The following is a 24,342-nucleotide window of genomic DNA, read 5'->3' as shown; positions in this document are numbered from 1 at the left end:
TCCTTTTTTGCCCATGGAGAGAGAGAAGTGCCATTTACTAATAAGAGTATTGGAGAAATTCCCTCTTATGTATTTGAAAAAAGAAAGGGAGGGATTTTATCTATCCTCCATGAACTCCCGCCCATACATGCAGCTACTTGGCCTTTGGTATATTCGTGCACTTTAAGCCACTCATTAGGAGGGATGACACATGAGTGTGGGTTTTGTGGAGCACAGTTATGGGCAAGTGAAAAGAAGATGAGTTGTGGATAGGTTCTTGGCAAATATTGTTGTAAACATGGGTGTGTATCTGTTCCTTCACTTGCTGAACCACCTGAGCCATTAAGGTCTCTTTTGATTGGTAGTGACACTACAAGTAAAAAATTTCGAGAAAACATCAGGGCTTATAATAGTGTGTTGGCTTTTTCATCATTGGGTGCACAAATAGATGACTCTCTCTTTTGCAATAGTAGTGTCTATACTTTCAAGGTGCATGGGACTGTTTATCATCGGATTGGGTCCTTGGTCCCCAATAATATGTACAATCCTACGCCACAGTTTGCACATTTGTATGTGTTTGATACTAAGCACGAATTACAAATCAACTAGGTGTCATGAATGGATTGGAATCCACAACCCTAGAAGCACTTCAATCCATGATGCACACTTCTAATCCATTTGCACAAGCTTTTAAGTATGTGGGAAGAATGTTGCCGAGTTTGGAATTGAAAATGACTATATGTGAGACGAAATCCACATCTAGGCAGTACTCAATGCCAACAGCTTCCGAGATTGCTGGTATCATGATTGGTCAAGGTGATGATCATAATGTTGGTCGTCGTGATATTTTATTGCATACTCGAGAAGGCACATGCAAACACATCTCTAATTTGCATAGGTGCTATATGCCTCTTTTGTACGTCATGTTATTTCTAAGAGGGGAGGACGGATGGCACTTGAGAATCCCTTATGCTGATGCACAAGTGAGTGCATTGAGAAATGGTCATTGTGTGACTCAACGACAATACTATGCTTATTGATTGCAAATTCACCCAGATACAAATGCATGCTTGCTACGTGGTGGAAGGTTGTTGCAACAGTTTATGGTTGATGCGCTTATTGCAGTGTTGAAGAGTCACGATTATCTTGGCTACGCCATAATCAAAAAAGTTTATGATGAGAGGTTTATAGTGGTTTAGTAGACATGCTTCATGTAGAAGGAAGTGGAAGTGGTATTGCAGGAAGGACAGTGGGAAGCAGAATAGTGTTACCTTCCAGTTTTACTAGTGGGCCACGACAAATGTATCACCTTTATCAGGATGCCATGGCAATTGTTCATTCAAAGGGCAAGCCCGATTTATTCATTACTTTCACCTGTAACCCAAAGTGGCCAGAGGTATTAGATGCTTTACTCCTGGGACAAAGTGCATGTGACCGGCCTGATTTGACTACTAGAGTGATGAAAAATATCGTGAAGAAGGACCTCTTTGGTAAGGTGATTGGATATGTGAGTGTCATTGAGTTCCAAAAAAGAGGATTGCCTCATTCACACACGTTATTGATCTTGGATAGTGCCCATAAACCTAAGACTGTCCAAGACTATGACAGATTAGTATGTGCCGAATTGCCTGACAAGCAACACAATGAGAAGCCTGATGTGCAACGGTTGCAGGTACACTACTTAGATGGGGGTGATAATGTTATCTTCAGAGATGATGATAATATTGCAGATGTTTTTCATAGGGAAAATGTAGGCAAGACTACTATGACTGAATGGTTTACCTGTAATCAACAACATCCTGAAGCAAACAATACATTGTATAGTGATTTCCCTCAACAATGGGTTTGGAACTCTAGGTTGAATAAATGGACCAAAAGAAAGATTGGAAACACTATAGGGCGCATGTACTTTGTAGCTCCTTTGGGCAGGTGAGGCATACTATGTTCGCCTACTTCTTACAATATGTAAAGGATCTAAGTCATTTGAAGATTTGCGTTTGCTCCATGGTCACATCTATCCTTCTTTCAAGGTAGCTTGCATTGCCAGAGGGATACTGGAAGATGATTCTTAATGGGTTGCATCTATGGAGGAAGCATCATCCATGCAAAATGCCTTGCAGTTGAGATGTCTTTTTGGTACTATATTTCTATTTTATGAGCCTTCCTGTCCAGGAATATTATGGGAGAGATTTCAAGAAGAAATGATAGAAGATTTTCTATACCAGTTATTGAGAAGCAGGGGTCAGTTCACTGGTATCGAACAATTAGCTGAAACTCATGCACTACTGCATTTAGAAGAAATTCTTCGTGCTCAGAGAGACGGACATCGGCAAATTTTGAAGGAATGCTTGAACTAAACAGAACTGATTTGGAAGTCTTGGGTGAAAATAGATTGCTTTTGGAAGAGAGATCTTTTGATACTGTCGAACAATCTAACCTGTCAAGTGCTATGGAGTCAACATTAACAGATAGCCAACGTGTTGTTTTCGATGCTGTAATGCATGCAATTGCAACAGATGCAGGTGACATTTTTTTCCTAGATGGTCCGGGGGGATCGGGCAAGACCTATTTGCACGAGTACGTGGACAAGGGTATGTTGCTTGCACGAGTACGTGGACAAGGGCATGTTGCTTTGGCCACTGCATCGTCAGGTATTGCTTCTCTACTCTTGGCGAATGGACGTACTGCACATTCTAGATTCAAGATACCTCTAGAGCTAAACAATTCTTCAACTTGCAAAATCCCTATACATGGATAACTTGCAGAGGTTTTGAGAGTTTGTAAGCTCATTATTTGGGATGAGGCTGCAATGATTCATCATTATGCTTTTGAAGCATTGGATAGGAGCTTACAAGATGTATTATTCTCAGATAAGCTATTTGGTGGAAAGGTTGTATTAATGGGGGGAGATTTTAGACAAATCTTGCTTGTTATTATGAAGGGAAGACGTGAGGATATTGTTAATGCAGCATTGTGTTGTTCCTTTCTATGGAACTCTATCAAAGTTCTAAAGTTAATTGGAAATATGCGTATTCAATCAAGCAATACTAAATGAGGTTAAATAGTGGGTCATGAATATTGGGAACATATCTCAAAATAACATCCATGTCTCGTAGATTTATAGTGAAAACAAAAATATCATAGTAATGTAGCATACGAAGATGCAAAAAAGGACCAATATTACATATTCTCAAAATGCACCACAAAATACGTATTCTCAGTCAGTAATGTTAGAATCAACAAATTGAATTCTTCTCTTGTGATGATGAGAAGGATCATTCATTTGTCTCCTCAATACGCTCTCTATTGTAAAGCAGTGACCCATCCCGCACATGCTCTACTATATCGATGAATGTAAAGGACCTACACAAACGACACAACGATAAATCAAATCTCAAAAGAACCTGCACATAACGACACAACGATAAATCAAATCTCAAAAGAACCTGCACATAACGACACATCGATAAATAAATCTCAAAAAAATCTTATAATAGAAAAATATAATCAAAATTACCTCGTACAATAGAACATCGAGTGGATGGTACATGAGGAGCTCTAGTATAAAACCCATAACGAATACCAATGGTCATGATGGATGTAAGAAACAACCAATCATCGGGTACTGAATACCCCTCAAATGATGCAAAGCATCTGTCCATCTCTCTCCAAAACAAATAGACACCCCACTCCTCATCAGGAATACCGATCCCATACATCTCGATGCCTTCGTCGACAACTCTTACCATAAATGTATCAATGTCATGCAATATCCTAAAATCAAAGCATAATAAATAGGTTATACAATTATTTATATATAGGTTCAAAAACTATTTATACAATGCCTAACAATTACACTTATACTTACCCATCCCTATAAGCATCAATCATAATCCTTGCTAAGTGACCCGCAGTAATAGGAGCTGACTATAGCGATGGCTCTGTACAGATAGACATCAGTATAGAATGTCATGTTCCATACTTTGTAATCAAGAAAAGTTATGCAAATATAGAGAAAAGCATAGACTTCGTTCTTTGCTGTACAGATAGACATCAGTATAGAATGTCATGTTCCATACTTTGTAATCAAGAAAAGTTATGCAAATATAGAGAAAAACTCACCTACTATCCTCGACAAAGGCATGTCCAATGTAAAGGTAATCTTAGACATGTCTATCAAAACATAAACAACAAAAATAGGTACTTTTACCATGGACAAATATGTGTAAAAAAAGAAATCACAACAAAATTAATCAAATTGCAAAACTTTTAAATAAGGAACCTGACTTGTCACTCTGAAGTCATCAAGATCTCCTTATAAACAATATTGTTTGTTGTAGGTGTATCATCAAATGAAGACTCCACATTAGCGTTACCCTCAAGTAACACCTTCACAGCATGAGGAGACCGTGCTCGTGACAACGCGACATACATGAGTAAACACTGGAGTCACCAAATACAACCCCAAGACATTTAGGGTTTGGCCTTTGCTATTTGTTGGGTAGGACATCATCATCATACAGCCTGCAATGGTGGTGAAACTTTGTGAACGGGTCCATGCGGCTCCTACCCCTCCAGGTCATGTTGCTCTGAACTTGAATGATCATGTGAAAACATGGAGGTTGAAAGTCTAAGACCTAACCGTAAAGCGAAATAGATTGTGCAGGTACATCAGAGTGAAGTAACAGAAGGTTCATCTACTATTGCTCTGGGTTTGTTCGAGCTTGGAGATACAGACATTGAAGAGTAGCCTCTTGTTAAATAAGGGGAAGTGACAGAAGGAGGTAATAGAGAAGGTGAGGAAGGGAACAAAGGTAATGGAGAAGGGAAAGGGGATAGGGAAGAAGAGAAATAAGGGGAAGGGGATGGGGAAGGAAAGATGAAAGGAGTTAATATTGAAGAGGATGATGAAGCTCATGAAGGAGAGAGTGAAGAAGTTAATGAGACGAGGGGGATGAAGAAGAGACCGCAGAAGGTGTTGATAGGGAAATGAGGAAGAAGGGGAATCTGTTGAAGAATCAAGTGCTCAACAAAGAAAGTGCACATGACACAAATGTGCCAAAAAGTGCGGGTAAGAGGAAGATAAAGATATTTGGTAAGCTCTTGAAAACTAGTACACCTCAAGGTTTCCTACAAAGAATTAGGGTGAATATTACGACACCACCACCAAAAATCCCTCTATGTAGGCTCATATAGAAGCAATCAAAAAATTAAGTCCATCAACAGAGAAAACTCTATCAAGGTCGTTTATGAAGATGGATGGTTACTTGGAAAGTAAGGGGTCCATTGTTTCCATCCTTGATTTAGAGGGGGAGGAGACACCCCTGATAGATGAGAGGAGGGAGTCTTGGAGTGATACAAGGAAGACTATGAATGATAGGTTTGAGCAACTCTTAAACAACACAAATGCCGAGTGGGGTCCATACCTTAGAGGCAAAATGATCCACATATTTGATGGAAATAATCGCCACAAAGCATTCATGGATTGCATCAAAAGAGGTGAGTATTATATTATAATTTTTTATGTCGATGGTCAAATCTTGTCTTTTACTTATTTATAATTGCGTCCTTGATGCTGTAGAATACCAAAATGATTTGTCAATACACTTCACTGTTGTTTGTAATTTTATTTCATTTGAGAACAATGATGTTGGGAAACTCTTGTTTTTTCTCACCCGATTAAACAAGTAAGAAATTTCTCTCTCCCTATTGAACTTATGTATTCTCTCATCTAATTGACCAATGTGCATTTTGGGTCGTTGATTGAAATGTTATCTTGTGTAGTAAGATCGATGAGTTTGGGTATGTTCCCAACACATTTGGAGATAAGCTTTTTTAGATTAAGAAAATTGGGGAATCAGACCTTACTACTCTTATTCCTAAATTTGATGAAGAAGATAAGAAATGAATTGAAGAAAAGTTGAGCAAGATAGTTGATGCAAGAGCAACATTGTGTTGTCTCCACCAAATGAGGGCTAATATTACATTCAAATGTCAAACATACGTATTGTATGTATAAACATCATATTGTACTCATAAATATCATCATGTTTATTGATTTGATTCACTAGAAGGTCGATTATTTTGTTACATTAAAGCATCAACGAGACCAAAATAATGTATGTTGTTGATGGCATTGACCCTAAGAATAAATCTCATTTGACCTCTGGACAATTGAAGAGTTAGTCGATCAAGTGTTTTTAGTATTGAAAGAGAAAAATATAACAACTAGAAGCACATGTAACATTCTTATCGTCAAACATATATATCATGTTTAAAGGTCATGTGCACACATATCATGATTTCCCATCTCCTCATCTTCTTATGGCGTTTTGCCTCTCCCTCTCTCCTCATCTTCTTATGTGTGTGTGTGTGTGTGTGTGGAAAGATTAGGGTAAATGTGTGATGTGTGCGTATATCTCATTCCTCTCTCTCCATCGTTCTTCTTACCTTCTTAATTATGTATGGAGAGAAGATTAGTATGTTTGTGTTGTGACAGATGTAGAGAGTGAGAGAGCTTGTGTATGTGCATCTATTACTAATGTATGCAATGTGTGTGTAGGTTTGTTTCTCCCACGTGTGTCCTAGCTTGTACTATCCAATCCACATTTGAGAGGTAAGCACATTACCAATTATGTTGTTTTATTACTTCTTTTTTTGTTATGTTTTAATTTGTTCTCAATTTGTAATTATTAATTGAAATTGAGTATGCAAGCTTGTTGTTTTATATGCTAATATTAGCATATATGTGAGCGCATAAGAAATTAATGTATGTGCTTATTTGTCTTTACACACACACACACACACTTTGCAAGAGAGAGAGAGAGAGAGAGAGAGAGAGAGAGAGAGAGAGAGAGAGAGAGATTTTCTTTTTGGCGCATACCCAAGGCGTTTCGGTCTCTTTTTCGACTTGAAATCTAATGTCTAAGACATGCATGTCAATGCTATGTCTATATGCCTAAAGCACATATCCATAAGCTAATGTATATGCCTAAACATCGCTAATGTATACTTGATCTCCCTCAACGGCTGGGGAAAAGAAGCCCGTTTGATGCTTTAAATGTTATTTTTAAAATCTCCCTCACGACTAGGGAAAAGAAGCCCTGTTTTATAGTTTACATAATGCTTTGTGTAATGCGCAATGATTTGCATTTAATGAGCTGCATATACATGTTATCCTGCTAGATGGAGCCTCTCAATCTTGAAGAGAGAATAGCGTGTCCATGCATGCGATGTAAGTTCCAAATATTTCAAAAATGAAGAATTAATTGCAACCAGCATATTCATGACGCTGGCATATTTCCAATGGAGCGCTTACAAAATTTACGGTTTCAATCGTACAACCAAGCAAGTGTGCAACCACATCTTGATAACATTGTGCCTATGAATTCTCGTCCCCAACAAAGGATGAGAATATCGGAGGGAGTGATAGATGGAGCTCAATTAATAGCACCCGAGGGAATGGAAGAAGGTCAAGGAATGAAAGAAGGTCCAATGGAGGAAATGTTGGATGCCTTTCTCGAGCAACAAGAAGGTGTCTTCGAGGAGCATGAACATGAAGATCATCAACCACGACATTCTCAACGGTCAAATTATGAACCAGAGGAAGAGGCCATGCGTAAACTTGCACGCCTTCCACTATACAATGGTGCCAAGATATCTGTATTGCGTGCATCTCTTACGATGCTAAATTTATAGTCCATTTTTGGATGGTCTAATACAAGTGTCACTGAACTCTTCAAGTAAGGGATTTATAGATTACACCTAATGTTGAAATGATAAATTTTCAACTTGTATTTGACTAAATCTTAATAGTAACGATCATATATTGCCATACTTGCAGGCTTTTGAAAGACCAGATATTGCCATACGGCAACAAGATGCCTCCATCTCGATGCCAAGAAGTTATTGAAATCCATAGACATGGATTACAATAATATTCATGCTTGTCGCAATGATTGTATTCTCTTTCGCCATGAATACGAGCATTTGCAAGATTGTTCCCATTGTGGCTCTAACAAATATAGAGAAGATGTTCAGGGGGAAGCTGTCCCAGAGTAAAGGTTCTTAGGCACTTTCCAATCATCCCAAGAATAAAAAGCATGTTCAGGTGCAAATCCATAACAAGCTTGATGACATGGCATGCCACAACTCGATCCACAGATGAAGTCATGCGTGTGCCTGCTGATTCACACCCGCATGGAGACACATTGAAGAGAAATGGCCGGCTTTTAGGGAAGATCCTCCTAACCTCCGTCTTGGCCTAGCATTGGATGGTGTAAACCCTTTTGGTTTACGGAGCTCTTCATGGAGCACATGGCCTGTTTGCCTTGTGAATTATAATCTTCCACCATGGTTAGCAATAAAGAAAGGTCATTTGTTGCTCTCATTAGTTCCAGGAAAGTACAAGGTGAAGAACATGGATGTATATTTGGCACCACTTATTGATGAGTTACGCACCTTATGGAACGGAATTGAAGTCAAGGACATGTCAAAGCAGCAGAGTGGCCAAAGACTTGCAACTGTGCAAGGTATTCTCATGTGGATAATGCATGATTGGCCTGGCTATGGAGAATGCTCAGGTTTGTCTATATCGGGTTATAATGCATGTCCTCTATGTGGTCCTCGACTTGATTCAAGATACTCAAAAGCATTACGAAAGAATGTCTACCAAGGACATGTTAGGTATCTTCCAGAAAATCATGAATTGCAGGATGGTAATCTAGGAAGACCTCCTCCAAGTGCACTGAAGGCAAGCGATTGGAAGCTCAAATGGGAGGAATGTGGCAACTTGGCATGTCCTGGGATGAAGAGGCTCTCTATCTTTCACCAACTCCCCTATTGGGGTGATCTTCTTATAAACCATTTGCTTGACCCGATGCATATTTTCAAGAATGTAGCTGACATTCTGTGGAAGACCATGACAGGAAAAAAGGAGACTAAATGCCAAAGGGAGGACTTAGAAGAGATAGGTTGCATGCAAGAGTTGTGGGCTCGCACTAGATCTAATGGAAAGGTGCTACTTCCAAGAGCCCCATGGGTTTTTAGTAAGATGGAGGAACAACAAGTGAAGAGGACAATTTCAGAGTTTCGGACTCCTACAGGTTGTATGCATTGCTTGAAAGGTGCATTTACAAAGGATGATGATCTTAGTGGCCTAAAGAGTCATGATTGGCACAAGTTTTTACAATTTGTGCTCCCCATAGCAATAAAGGATTGCCTCACTGAAGACATTAGAGCTACTATCTATAAGATTAGCACATTGGTGCTTTGGATTTCTTCAAAAGAAATAAAGAGAGACACTTTGGAGACAGCGCGTTTAAACTCCATAGAGGCACTCTGCATGGTAGAGAAGTTTTTCCGTACAAGTTTATTAACAATCCAGATGCATCTGTTAGTTCATGTTGTAGATGAGGTTGCAGTTACTGGAACAGTCCATTCAAGATGGATGTTCTTTTTGGAGAGGTTTATGAAGACATTAAAGGGATTTGTTCGCCAAATGGCTCGCCCGGATGGAAGTATGTCTGAAGGGTGGCTGATACAAGAGTCCCTTGTTTACATCACTCAATATTTAAATTCATCAGATCCAGAGATACAGAGTCTAACAAGCGAGTCATTGGTGAGGAACCTCAAGGCCAAGGCAATTAAGAGAAAGATGGATAACAATTTGCGGCGGGAAAAAATCAACAAATTTTGCATCTTGAACTCGCATGTAATGGAGAAGTGGATTGAGACATATGAAGCTCTCAAGCGACAGCGAGTACAAGATCGTTTAAGTTTCAAAAGGAATCGCACTACAAGAAATCTCCCATATCCAGAAGGTCTGCAAGCTCTTCTGGACTTTCCCACAGGTAGATGGCTAGAAGCTACAATTTTAGAAGCCAAACGTGCTGGTTCAACTATAACAGAGGAGGAGGAGGAGCTTACAAAAGGATGCGATTGGCATGTAAGTGTTTAAGCTCTACATGTCTCTCTTTTTTTTCTCTACATGTCTCAGTTATTATTTGTCCATCAACAATCTTTATGTGCTATTTGTAGTATCACAAATATGGGGCGTTTTGGTCACATGGACATCATTTTCGAGTAGAATGAATAGACCAAAGAAGAGCAACCTTTGATTGTGGTGTCACAACACAATTTGTTCAAGAAAGTTGAGCAAGTGCAAGTGATGATAACACAATTAGTGGAATGCTTGATTACTTTGGAACCATTCAAGACATATTAAAGGTTGGCTTTAGAAGTTTTGAGTTGTTTATCTTTGATGTGAAGTGGTTCAAGGTAATCACAAATGGGCCACATGCAACTGTACGTAGAGACAAGAGTGGCCTCATCCAAGTGGACTCCACGAAGGTATGGACCGATCAGCAAGATACTTTTGTGCGCCTAGAGCATTGTGAGCAGGTTGTCTTTAAAGCGGATCCAAAAGATCCACGCTGGCTATTTGTGGTTCAAGTCGCCCCCCACAGTAAGCAAATTTGTGAAGAATTAGAGCTACAACAGGGTGATGTGGATTCACAGGGTGGTGGGGAGCAACAAAAAGAAGCTGATATCAACAATGAAGAGGAGCAAGCAAATAGAGGAGCAACTAGAGCAAGATCCAAATGAAGAGGTGCAAACCAATGAAGCTAGAAAACCTGTTGAGGAAGAAGACATAGATGATAAGGACATCCTTCATCAAGGGACTTTTAATGATGAGGATGCTGAAATGTACATAGAAATAGATCTCTTTGGGGCTACTGATCTTAATGAGGATGATAGAATAGATAATGATTTTTAAAATGATGTATCTTAATGATTATGCAAATAGTTATGACATATTTGTAATGATTTTATGACATTGAAGGTGCAAAGTGATATGGTTTACCATTGTTGTTTAGGGAAGTTAATGTTTGTCATATGGTCCTTTCATTGTTTACCATTGTTAATGTTTACCATCATAATCACTAGTGCAGGTGCAAAGTGATATGGTTTACCATTGTTGTTTATCATTGTTAATGTTTGTCATATGGTTCTTTCATTGTTTACCATGTAATTTTCATTTCGCACAAGTTTGTCATATGGTTTTTTGTCCAACAGGCCATGGGTGACCAAATGAAGTGATACGAGCAAAAGTTCCTAGATTCATGAGTATATGAATGAACATATAAGTTATCATACTTGACTCACTGTCGCCGCTCAACTACAGTCCTGATTTCTCATTTAACCCTACACCTCAGGGCATGAGTCCCGAGCAGTTATATAAAATTTCTCATCCATGACTCCATAGTTGAGAGCCATGGCTTAGACTTATTGGGGTTCTGGAGCAGGGACATCTGCCTCACCATCTGGCTTCACGACGGCAGTTTCCACACCTGTAGGTACGTCAGCATTTCCCACACCTCATACCACACAGCCTTCCACTCCTCTTACAGCTTGATCTACCACCTCTTCACATAGACGTCGCTCACGTTGTAGGTCTTCAGGGGGAGGTTGTTGTGGTGGTAGTGCCACAGATGCTGTGACACCACCACCACGTGAGCGTCGTCCTTCGCTCTCATCTATTGATAGCACACCCATAGGTTCAGCTTCCACTTCTTGGGGTGCACATGACCATGACAACAACAAGATATACACAATTAGGGATGGGGCACCTATAATGAATAGTGCAGGGAAGGCAATGAAGACACGAATTCGACAATTGTGCACTATACAATTTCACAACTCTATTATGACTTTATGGAATCAACAAGATAAGGAGAAGAAAAACTACATAAATACAAAGATAAAGCAAGAGTTTCAGCCATCTGACCCTATGAATGTCGTCTCTAATGAGTGGATACAATATACAGCTTGCATTTTGATGGGGCCTCGTAGGTCAGAGGCGAGGGATGCATTTAGAGAGGGGAAAGAGAAACCTGTTTGGCTAGATGATAGGGAGTGGGAAGCCATAGCTCAGGAGCTCACAGAGACACCAGAGAGGTTTCAACAACAAAGAGAGGCGGCAAGGATGAGACTCCAAACAGTAGGGGCTTCTCATCTTGGGAGTGGTGGTTATGAAACCATGCACCATGAATTCGTAAGTATTTGTAGCAATTTTGTTTATCTAAATGTATGTATGTGGGCTAAAGTACCAGGGAAAAGAGTTCCCAAGCCCCCTATCCGGATATTCATGCAAACTTAAAACTAGGCACACCACTTACACACCCAATATGAAGTTGCCTTTTTCATAAATTCAACTATCTTTAAAATAATCATTTAATAAAATCATAGTGTCACTGATCATAATCCTCCAAAATCTTCGGTTGAATCCTAATTTCCAATCATTCCTTCATCGATGTACCTATGGCACAACCAGAACGCTCACCACCTGTCCACTCAATTATTTCTAAAAGTTGTAATTGTTAATTATTTATGTAGGAGTTGGCCATGAATCGCCCACCAAGTAGGCGAGAAGAGAAGTACACTTACAAATATGGCCTTGTGGCCTTATTTGAGATGCTTGAAGTAGAAGGAGAGACCATCAATTGGGAGGCATTACCATAATGTAAGTCCTTTAAACTATTGGTATATGATCAAAATATTCATGAGTAATGTTTAATTTCTTGTTTATCTGAAAAATGAAAAAACGAGCATGGTTGTCTTTTGTGCTCTATTTTGGACAGAATGGTGCTGTCTGTTTACTGCTGTTGAGTCCTATTGACTGCAGGTAGCCTGGCAACACCATTCTGTCCAAAAAAAATTACTGTTGTGGTCGTCGGTATATCCGCCGGTATAAGTGCCGGTATACCCGCCAGTATATTTGCCGGTATGCACGCCGGTATATCTGCTGGTATCCATGCTAGTATATTTGCCGGGATAAGGGCTGGTAGATCTGCCGGTATGCGCGTCGGTATGGGCGCCGGTATACGCACGGGTATGAGCGCCCGATGCAAATACCGACGTCGTGGTTTCGGCACAGATACCGAGGTTTATATCGATGACGGGGCTTTTTTAGACCCCATTTAATGACGTCGGTATAAGAGCCGGTATTAGGCTATCATGTAGTAGTGTAAGAAATTGAATGAATGAAAATACTTCATCAACATCAAGTTAGACTAGACTCAATTCACATGCAATTGAATTGAATGAACTTCATTCAACCAAAGGCAAGTGTCATGACTCCATTCACATGTAATTAAATTGAATGAAGTTCATTCAAACAAAGGCAAGTGTTATGACTCCATTCACATGCATTGAAAGAACTTCATTTAATCAAAGGCAAGTGTTATGACTCCATTCACATGCAATTGCATTGAAAGAACTTCATTTAATCAAAGGCAAGTGTTATGACTCTATTCACATGCAATTGAATAGATGTACATCATTCAATAAAAATACAAATGTTTGAACTCGATTCAGAAGCAATTGAATGGACGTACAACATTCAAACAAAGACAAGTGCTCCAACTTCATTCACATGTCATTGAGTGAATGTATATCATTCAATCAAAAAGACAAATGTTCCGAATCACTCCATTCACATGCAATTGAGATAATGTAAATTCATTCAATCAAAAGACAAGTGTTGAACCAAATAGTGCATTATTAAAAAAGAATATGCAATGTTTAATAAAAATGTATCAAAAGTACATGAACAGTGCCAAACATATCATTCAAAGAAAATGTTCAAAAAGTACATTAACAATGCAATAGTAATCTTACACTCCTAAAGTACTCCTAAAATTTTTCACAATCTTGTATTTTACTATAAAATAAATTTAAACTTCTAAACTCAAAATAAGAAAACTTCTATTAAAAGCAAAGGTTTAAACAAAGTAGAGATCCTAAGAACTCTTCAAGAGATCTTAAGAAGTCATAAGCATTCAAAAAACTTTACATACAACACTACATAGCAAGCTAGAAAGCCACTCACACAAGCGAGCAGAAATTTCCCTATTCAAGGTTGAAAGTTGCAAAGCAACTTCTAATCCTTGTTTCCATTTTTGATTTAACTAGATCGGCTTGCAAGCCAAGCTTAGAATGTCTGAAAACACAGAGTTCGCAGCATATATAGCTCAATTTATTCGTACTAATAATTTTATTCGGACCAATAAAATTTATTCGTATGAATAATTTTATTTGTACGAATAAACATATGAATAAACTCTGCTGATGTGCTAAATTCGATTTAAAACGTGAGATGTCATCGAATTTTACCATGTTTTTCAAACTTGAATGCGTTATTCATCCATATTTAGCGAATTAAATGAATTTCGAATTCGAATTATTCTACGTAGACTATATTCAATGCTATATGGTGTGAGGGGAAGCATTTCGGACCCAACAGATTGATGATAAGAGAAACACACAAGATTCTGGCATCATTACTAGCTTTGAGAGATGCAGCCGAGCCATGGATGATTATTGTGGCATAATCCAAGATATTATCAAGCTTGATTTTCGAAGCTTCTTTCTATATGTTTTGGATGTGGAGTGGTTCAAGGACATGGTGGAAAGAGGCCCTAATGCAACTACAAGATTCCATGCAAGTGGATTTGTGATTATTGACTCTAGAAAATGGCAAAGCACAAAGGACACACTAGTTTTACTGCAACAATGTGATTAGATAGTCAACACATATTTTAAAGCATAACTTATCTTTGATAATGTCAAAGTAAGGAAATATAAATTAGTGAGTGCTTTTTTCTTATATAGGTTACCTTCAAACCATGAGTGGACAATAATATATGGTGGTTTGTCATCCCATTATGCCACATTTCAAAGCAATGTATAGAAGTGGATAGGTTGGATGTATTTATTGACCTTGACATTCAAAATGTAGATATTGAAGTGGATAGTTTGGCAAGGGTGGATCTCATTGAGGATGAGATCGAAACATAGGCCTCATTGTATTGATTTTAATTAATTGGCATTGACCAAAACATATGGTGCATTGTCTCGTCTTCAAAAGCAAATCATTGTTTCACTGTTTACGTTGTTAATTGTTGTGCATCCACATCGGCTTCAATGTTATCTACTTATATGTGAGCATTTGAAATAATTTATTACAATATTTGCATTGTTAAAAAGACAATGACTATGGTATGACTATAGTAGTGCTCTTAATTATGCCTATTCAGCGTTTATAAGCATGGTTATATAGCAATTTTGCAGGGCATATAGACACATATTTTATATGGGAAAATAAACGCATCTTATAGATGCGGTTATAGACGTGCCCATAGTTGAACCAATATAGATGCGATTATAGCTGGTTCCGTCATTCTCCGTGTCTAAAAAATGTGGCTACAGGGCCTTTGTGTTGTTGTGATCTAGCATTAATGGTTTAGACTTAATTCTACTATTATTATCACGTTATGCAGATGTAGGAACCTCTAGCCTTGTTGGAACTACTCAAGTCATGAAGTAGTTGAATTTTCCAAAAACATCATAATAAAATCACTACTATACTATTATATGTCACTCTCTCAATCTAATTGACAAAAACATAAAGTAGATATATTTAATGTCATAATTCTATCAACCTTTTATTCATATAATGTAATATGAAGTTTTCATAGAAATAGACAAATCGCTATCTTAAAAGAAGTATGATGGAATTACATTCAAAGACTTTAATGAATCTACTCAACTGAGGCCTATAATAACAACATTTTCTGCCATGATTTATCCAAGGATGAGCACAAAGAAAGAATGAAACTCACCTAATCCTTTCTTCACTTGTAAACTATAAAGTCAAAAAGTAGGCCTACACCAAATTAAGATGACATGGATAATGCCCTATATATTGTTCCATTTTGAGTTGTATATGTAAACTTGTATAACTTGTCTCTAGAAGACAAATCTCCCACGCATAAGTCTTGACAATGGCTTGATGCATAATTTCTTTATTTTGTTCTTTTCTAAATGATAAGAAAGTTCTTTCTTTATGATAAGTCAATTTCTTATGCATGAGTTAGTGGCATATTTGAGCCCTTTCAGAATGGAGAAGATGACGGTAATAGTTGTGAAGATGGCAATGTGTCCACCATATAGGGTGCCAGTGTTTGGTATGTTGATGCTTTGATCCACTAGATTATAGAGTTGATTGTACAACTTTAGTCCAAGTATGCGGTGTAGGAGAACCACGGGAAACATGATAACCTACATGAAAATGAGAAAAAGTGTGAGATTTCTCCTTCTCAATACAAATGCAAATTTCACATTTCTATAGTTTACTTTGCATTGAATCTAGTACTTGGTATGCATCGTGCAGCAAGTGAGGAATCTCGAAAATATCAAACATTTGGTCTAAGAACCAAGCACTATGCACTGAAGCCACAACACCATCCACAATTATGTTTCCCTCGAGAGTAAGTGGATTGTAGAGTCCATGGTCAAATGTGATCTCAATATCTGCAAACAAGAGAGGACACTCAATTTGAGACCTTTGTGAAGGAATGCTATTTATGCATGGACTTGGGAGAGTAAGGCACCGAAATGTTTGATTGAAAAGCTTTTCTTCCTTCAAGCCATGAAAGGATGAATGTACTTATTGTATCTTGAGTAATCAAGTTTTGTTTACATGCAGGAGCAACTATGAACAAGTCTTTGTAGTTCTTGTCATGAAGGGTTTATTTGATGTGGCACCAAAAGTATTTGTAGGTTAGTTATCACAACCTACAACACTGAAAGGTTGTGTTTCCTTAGCATTATCGCATGCAACCAACATGAGGTCACCGACACGGAAGTCCTTTGCTCTTTTGTAGTGCTTGATGCGTTTGTTCTCTGCTTCGACAAAGGACACTCAAAAAATGTCAATACACAATAGAATTTCTAATCCCACCAAGAAGCTATGAGGTGCAAAGTTGTTTCATGTAGCCACGTATACCTCGATGAATGGTGGGGGCGAGATGGTACGGGGTGAGCTTGAGCATTCTGGAAGATGGGCAATGGTTATTATAGTAAATGGTGTTATTAGCACATCGCAAGTTAAGATTGATGAATAGTGCAATTTCATGGGGGTTGGCATGCCCAAAAGCATAGATAGGGCTGAATCCAATTTTCCCATCTGAGCGTCTCACAGCTACCTGCAAGTCATAGTCAATAAAGCTCAAAGAGCTGCAATTTCATTGTTCTCACAATTTCAACTTCATTGTTGATAGTGGAACTTACTTGATCTTCCAGAGAAAGACTAGACATTGGAAGGATGTTACCAAGAGAAGTAGCAACAAGTGCATCACCTGCAAGTGGAGGTACGTGATTTTCTCTCTTTCTCTCTCTCTCTCTCTCTCTCTCTCTCTCTCCCCTGAGAGAGAGAGAGAGAGATTACACACACAGGGAGTAGAGAGAGAGAGAGAGAGAGAGAGAGAGAGAGAGAGAGATTACACAGAGAGAGTAGAGAGAGAGAGAGGGAGAGAGAGAGTTCGAGCTCTCTGAGGGGGGGAGAACCGTTCTCTCTCTCTCTCTCTCTCTCTCTCTCTACTCTCTGTGTGTGAGAGCTCTCTCTCTCTCTCTCTCTCTACTCTCTGTGTGTGAGAGCTCTCTCTCTCTCTTTCTCTACTCTCTCTGTGTGAGAGCTCTCTCTCTCTCTCTCTCTCTCTCTCTCTCTCTCATAGACTCAGAGAGACTGAGTCTATGAGAGAGAGAGGGATTACACACACACACAGAGTCGAGAGAGCTCAGAATGAGAGAATGAGAGAGCGAGAGAGTCTGTGAGAGAGCGCTCTCTCTCTCTCTCTCTCACAGAGTCTATGAGAGAAAGAGAGTCTGAGAGAGAGAGAGAGAGAGAGAGCTCTTTCTCTCTCTCTCTCTCTCTCTCTCTGACTCTCTCTCTCTCTCTTTGAGCTCTCTCGACTCTGTGTGTGCAATCTCTGTCTCTCTCAAGAGAGCTCTCTCCACTCTGTGTGTGTGCAATCTCTCTCTCTCTCGACTCTCTGTGTGTGCAATCTCTCTCTCTCTCTCTCTCTCTCTCTCTCTCTCAAAAGAGCTCTCTCGACTCTCTCTGTGCAATCTTTCTCTCTCTCTCTCTCTCCTCTTGTGCAAGCTCTCGCTCTCTCTCGCTCTCTCTCGCGCTCTCTCAGTCTGAGTGAGACTGAGCGAGAGTGAGAGACTCAAACTGAGAGAGAGCGAGAGCGAGAGACTCAGTCTGAGTCTCTCGCTCTCGCTCAGTCTCACTCAGAGACTCAGACTGAGAGAGAGTGAGTGAGAGAGAGCGAGAGAGTGCGAGAGCGCGCGAGAGAGCGAGAGCTAGCACAGAGAGAGAGAGAGAGCGAGAGAGCAAGATTGCACACACAGAGAGTCGAGAGAGCTCTCTTGAGAGAGAGAGAGAGAGAGAGAGAGAGAGAGAGACTCATACCAGAGAAGGAACCTGTGTGTGTGTGTGTGAGTGTGGGAAAGAGAGAGAGGGTTTCATACCAGAGAAGCAACCGCTGTCGGCCAAGGCATCGGAACAAGTTTTAACTACAGTGATGACAGTCCCAGCAACTGTACCAATAACTACTGCTATGCCATCACAGAAAGGATTGAATCCAAGCGCGCAGGCGCCATAAGCCACAATAACGCCAGCAAGCCAGCCTGTGGCGGCTCCTGAAACAGGTTGCTTGACATGAAACAAGAGCTACAGCCCCATGAGCAACCATGCATACATGAAAAAATGCATTCGCACAATGCATGCCTTACCCTCTACAGCTCCGTCAATGACGCAGTTGCCCAATAATTTCTTGCCACCCGCCCCTGCTACAAGATCACTGTTGTTGTTGCTTGATACTTGGTTGTAAAACGTGTTGATCTCGTCTCCCGTATCGAACAAGAAGCAACCTAAGTTGCTCGAATTTTGTTGCGGGCACACAAGCTGCAATGCAGTCAGGCATGGTTTTCAAAAGCTGAACACAATACGTAATTTTGAAAGACTCTTGACACAAGTACATAGACAGGTGGATCGGCCTACAGCGCTGACAACGCTGTCATCATCCTCTAGAACAGCTTCTACTCCGTCCGCAGAATCATATCCGGCAGCGCCGCAGCCACCCAATGCTTGGATCTGCAACACCAATATACGCAGGGCGTTATTATAAATAAGCAACTGATTCGTTAACTTGTGACATATATAATCGCTTCAAGTTGCATGCTAGGATGAATAATAGCTGGCCAGTGGCACCTGCATGTTTCGGGGCAATGCATTGCCGCCATATGTGACTGACGCGGAGAAGCTGTACGTACCAGTCTGAACGACGTTACTACAGATAGAAGCTACAGCGTCGCTTGGAATACTCCCCCACAACATACCAGGGGTGTTAGAGTCCAGCAAAGAGGATGCGACTACGGAGATAACAGTGTACGTGTCATCCGGCAGCACAGCGAGCGTTTGTTGAGGAGTGAGCGCACTTATCTGGAATTGGGCATCTGCACATTTACTGTGCAGCAGGCAAAGTAGGACACTGACCGCGAACGCAAGCACCCAGGCCGCCTGAGCAACATTGTGCTGCTCGCTACTGAAGCAGAACAAGGCCATCACCGTAGGTATGTATATACGTGTCACGTGGATTATGAATGCCTGCTTGCCTTCCCGACAGGTATCTATCTATCTGTTGCAACCGTCTTTTATACTTGTATGTTGCAACTGTGCAGAGGACCCATCATAATATAGCATTGGAGGCAACGCAGCGCAGAGGACCCATCATATAGCATTGGAGACAACGCAGTGCAGAATGCATCATATAGCATTGGAGACAACGCAGTGCAGAATGCATCATATAGCATTGGAGGCAACGCAGCGCCGATAGCTCTTCGAAAATTTTATTCAGGGATCGAAGAATCTTCGTGCAAGAGTCCTTTGTATGAACACGATCAAGACAAAAGACAGCCCATTAAAAGTATCAAGTGTCTTTAGAAAGTATCGAAGTGTCTGGACTGTGTGCTCCTTCTCTAGTGTTGTTGAAGACAAAAGACAGCCCATTAAAAGTATCAAGTGTCTTTAGAAAGTATCAAGTGTCTTTAGAAAGTATCGAAGTGTCTGGACTGTGTGCTCCTTCTCTAGTGTTGTTTGCCCGTGCAAGTAATTATACTATTAGCTAAATAAGCCAAGGAATCATCGAGCACTTTTGTGCTTGTTGGACAACCAAAGGCTTATCTTCTATCTGATCGTTTTACGAGTAACATGACTTGTCTACGACAGATTCGCTACCCACTCCGCTGGATCTCAAGGTGATTTTTTTTAAAAAAATTCAAGTTTTATTATATTTCAATTAAAATCCGAAGGTGTCTCTCTCTATACACACACACACAAAAGTTTTTTAAAAATCATACGAACATGTGCATGTGCATGTATGAAACTATTGTATGTCTTTATGTCTCGTTGCATGCATTTCATGTGAGTACGTGTGTGTGTGCACGTACATGCATGCACTTGTGTTCTTGTGCGTCCTACACCTATGTGTAATTTTTACACATGCATGTATATATGTGTGCTTAAACAAACATGTGTGTGTGTGGTCCCTAATATGCATGATAAAGTTGATTATAATCTATGCATGAAGTTATTAACTACACTTTTCCTTCTAATGAGTTGGGGCATTTTCCCAAATTCATCTAGGTATATACTACCTCTGTGCTTTTCTCATCCATATGTAATAGTGTGCTTTATACTTAGGATGCCTCAATACGTTCTCTCATTGTGGTAATCAATGCTCTACTTTTTGCTCTATATCTACTTCATTTCAATGAAGACCATCTTACTAGGATTTTGGAGGCCTTATTCCATGGATTTCACAAAGGATTATTTTCTTCGAACATCCCACATGTTCCAACCTTTCTATCAATTATCCTTTTCTAGACTACCTCATTATTGATGGTGACAGTATTTACATTGTTTGGTTCAAATCATGAGTTTGTTAAGGAAAATAATCCTTCTTTTCAATTGTGAGACACAAACTAGAGAAAAAATTAATCAAGATCAAGATAATCAATGGTCATGTAAGTATGTGTTTCATCATATAAGGCAACTCACTCTTTTTCCATCCACTTGTTTTAGCTTTGTCTCAAGATTCATGATGGGAAAGATTACAACCTTGGCACATGTAGTTCTCAACCCTATGGCAATAAAGTAAGGCATGCCTACCAATGTGGAACCTATTTGCACCCCTCATCCATATGTAATAGTGTGTTTCAGATGTGAGATGGCCTAATATGTCCTTTCCTTGGGGTAATCAATGCTTTACTTTTTTCTCTATCTCTACAACTCAATGAAAATCATCTAATCAAGATTCTTAAAGCCTTATTTCATGATTTTAAAGCCTTGTATGCGCGCACGTGTGTGTGATGTGGGTTTTTTGAATAATTTTTATAAATTTCAAAACTTATTTTGAAATATTATATCATGTTTTTCTTTTTGTGTGTGTGTGTGTGTGTGTGTGAGAGAGAGAGAGAGAGAGAGAGAGAGAGAGAGAGAGAGAGAGAGAGAGAGAGAGAGAGAGAGAGATTTATATACATATAAACATGTGTGTGTGTGTGTGTGTGAGAGAGAGAGAGAGAGAGAGAGAGAGAGATTTATATACATATAAACATGTGTGTGTGTATATAGGCCCTCCTACTGCTCCTTTCTCCCTACCCACATTATTGCTCTGTTTACCTCCCACGTGGCTTCACTAGTGGCCACATTTCACAGAGAGAGAGAGAGAGAGTTTTGGATGAGATTTCTCAAGAAGGAATTCATGATTCCGCTAATGAGGCTACTCCTACTCAACAAAACCCTACAGAGCCAGATGTTAATGCTGAACTCAATCATGTTGAGGCACAAGCAATCCTCAAAGAGCAAGATGAGTTGCTGGGCTCCCAAAACCTTGGGATATTTGGCGAGGGACCAACAGATGATGCGCTAAAAGTCAGAGACCCAATTAGTAAGGAGCAAGCGGCCTTACTTTGTGCGTCCAACTTTGTAAAAGATGTCTTATTTCAATGATCAGCCAACGCTCGCAACAAGTATGCGCAGCCTAAGTTGTCAAATCTGTGCCACAAGATATTAGCGAAGTATTTGGTTCAAAGGTTTATAGAGGTGAAAGGGACATGGCTAAACAATTGACATTCCACTCATATTTATACAAAAAGTATATGTATATGATGTATTGGGACGAAGAGTGGATTTGGCAATTGCTCTCTCATAAACTTTTGCAATATATGCAACATTTTTTTCTTTCAAGGAAGTATCGACACTCTCCAAGAAGACTATCTCCTTCAGCATGATCATCTCCTTCAGCATGATGCACATGATATTAATTAATGGACATGCTTGCAAACTACTCCATCCATCAAATGCAAGTGTGCAACCATAAATAGGTATGAAGTCAAAAATCTTTTTCTTTACACATTCAGATATAGTAAATTTCGACTTATCCAAGTACTCTTCTCTCATTTTATTGTACTCAGGAAGAACAAATCCTGGTCTAGCGCATGACTTTAGAGCATGTCTAAACGTATCATCTCTCATTACATTAAAGGGTATCCCATTCTTTACAAATGCCTTTGTCCATCGCAAGTGATATTCAAACACTTGCTGTTTGAGAAAGGTAGCCTTCACAGTACATTGCTTGGCTTTCTTTCTACAAGCGCTTTACTGACTCACACATCCATCATTCTCTTCTTGCACATGCCTTTCACCAACATTACTAGGTATTTGTGTCGATCAAGAGTCTACATTATGTTCTGTATCATCTTCATTCATTTCACCAATCTTGAATGGCCCTATCATGCTAGCACTCAAAGTCATCTTAACTTTTTGAACATACAACTTAGAAAATGGCAAAACTGAAGGTGGTGGATTTGAACAAGCGTCCACATCTATATCCAAGCCCGTGAAGTGTTGCTTGATACGAGTTGCACCACCAATAAACTTATGCCCACATGTCTTACATTTTAACAGAGAGGCACATGCATTGACTTTTCATCTTTCATGTACAAATTTCCAAACCTTCTGACTGCCCATGATGCTCAACCTTTTTAAAAAAATCATTTGTGGATCATTTTCTCTCTAAGGCGAAAAATGAAATCTCATTTCAAGATTTATAATTTCTTGATGTCAAACATTGTGCCCAAAAAAATTGACATTTTTAATACTTAAATCATTCTAGAAATAAAAACTTTGAAGAATATTTAGCATTAATAAGAATACAAAGTATTCAAATGTTGTACAATTGAGTGGTTGTGACTTATAGCCTGATCAACCCTAAACCCTAAACCCATCAATTGCATGTGCATTCATGCAAAATTCAAATTAAAGCATAAAGTTCCGTAGAGATGAAAAGAGCCTTAAAAACCTACACTTCATTGGTAACAGGATAGATCCACATCACATGGCAAGGTTCTGCTTTCTCATCGCTCAAAAGTTGTAGTTTTGTTGTAGAAAATATTGCTCAAAGGATCTATCCCGCTACCAATGAAGTGTACGCCTTAGATTGGCCATCTTATGCAACTTTAGTCAGATCCAATTGAAAGAAAAATATTTTTCATTCAAAAGTAAGTGCAAACAAGTACATCCTTCACTTGCATTTCAAGAAAAAGATTCATGCAATTTCAAGTAAGAAGAATTTATACTCTAAACACCACATCACATACTTTCAATAAAGCTAATTTATTTAAAAGTAAGTGAAAAACTCCACAAAATTATTCACATAAAATTGGAGAAACAATAATCATCCAAGGATAAGTGACACTCTCTAGCTTTTAAAACCTTCGTTCACATGCAAATGAAAGAATGTATAGTATATTCATCCGCAAGCAAGTGAAAGAATGTCAATTATATGATGTTTATTCACTAAATTATTACACATAAAATTGGAAGAATAATAATCATCCAAGGATAAGTGACACTCTCTAGGATTTAAAACCTTTGTTCACATGCAAATGAAAGAATATATAGTATATTCATCCGCAAGCAAGTGAAAGAATGTCAATTATATGATGTTTATTCACTAATACATTCACATACTAGTGAATGAACAATGTATTCATTCAAGAATAAGTGTAAGAACCATGAAGTGTTGATGTCATTCACTTGCACTTGAAAGAACAAATTAATCTTTCAAGAGCAAGTATAATAACATCCAAGTCAAGACATGCCCTTCACATTCAATTGATAGAATATAAATTATTCAATCAAAAGAAAGTGAGAATAGCTAAGACCTTAACCATAACACTACTAGAGGTTTAGGGCATACCAACGTTAGAACATTGACGCAAATGTCGAACGTCGGTATGTACGTCCTAAACTTGGAGGCGAAAAGTCGGGTGGGTAATTTTCAAAAGTGCGTATACCGACACATATACCCACGCATATACCGATGTGTGTACCGACGGATATACCAACGGACATTCTGACGCAGATACCGACGGATATACCGACTCAGATATCGA

General features: G+C 39.2%; 1 protein-coding gene across 2 annotated transcripts; it reads right to left on the bottom strand.

The window, feature by feature from the left end:
- Window positions 1–15,521: 15,521 nt before the first annotated feature.
- On the bottom strand, window positions 15,522–19,526 carry LOC147609632 (uncharacterized). 2 transcript variants are annotated; one of them, XM_086787565.1, is made up of 9 exons: window positions 19,097–19,526; window positions 18,887–18,979; window positions 18,619–18,790; window positions 18,355–18,525; window positions 17,113–17,180; window positions 16,829–17,027; window positions 16,618–16,725; window positions 16,196–16,353; window positions 15,522–16,101 (listed from the first exon to the last, which is right to left on the bottom strand). In XM_086787565.1, exons 1-9 carry the CDS (start codon window positions 19,448–19,450, stop codon window positions 15,895–15,897), a joined length of 1,530 nt encoding a protein of 509 aa, XP_086643691.1. In that variant the 5' UTR covers window positions 19,451–19,526; the 3' UTR covers window positions 15,522–15,894. The 2 variants fall into 2 exon arrangements, with proteins under 2 accessions (XP_086643691.1, XP_086643692.1); XM_086787566.1 differs by lacking the exon at window positions 16,196–16,353 and having other exon boundaries at window positions 15,815–16,101.
- Window positions 19,527–24,342: the final 4,816 nt, after the last annotated feature.

This window comes from Cibotium barometz, chromosome 51, assembly GCF_041138505.1.
Source record: "Cibotium barometz isolate CiBa-2024 chromosome 51, ASM4113850v1, whole genome shotgun sequence".
Classification (NCBI taxonomy): domain Eukaryota; kingdom Viridiplantae; phylum Streptophyta; class Polypodiopsida; order Cyatheales; family Cibotiaceae; genus Cibotium; species Cibotium barometz.
This window is presented reverse-complemented; position numbering and strand designations above follow the sequence as displayed.

Coding starts and splice junctions, on each gene's coding strand:
- LOC147609632 (XM_086787565.1), bottom strand. CDS start 19,450: ATGGCCTTGTTCTGCTTCAGTAGCGAGCAGCACAATGTTGCTCAGGCG. Junction 18,526..18,618: donor CATTGACGGAGCTGTAGAGG/GTAAGGCATGCA, acceptor AACCTGTTTCAG/GAGCCGCCACAGGCTGGCTT. Junction 17,181..18,354: donor CGACAGCGGTTGCTTCTCTG/GTATGAAACCCT, acceptor CTCCACTTGCAG/GTGATGCACTTGTTGCTACT.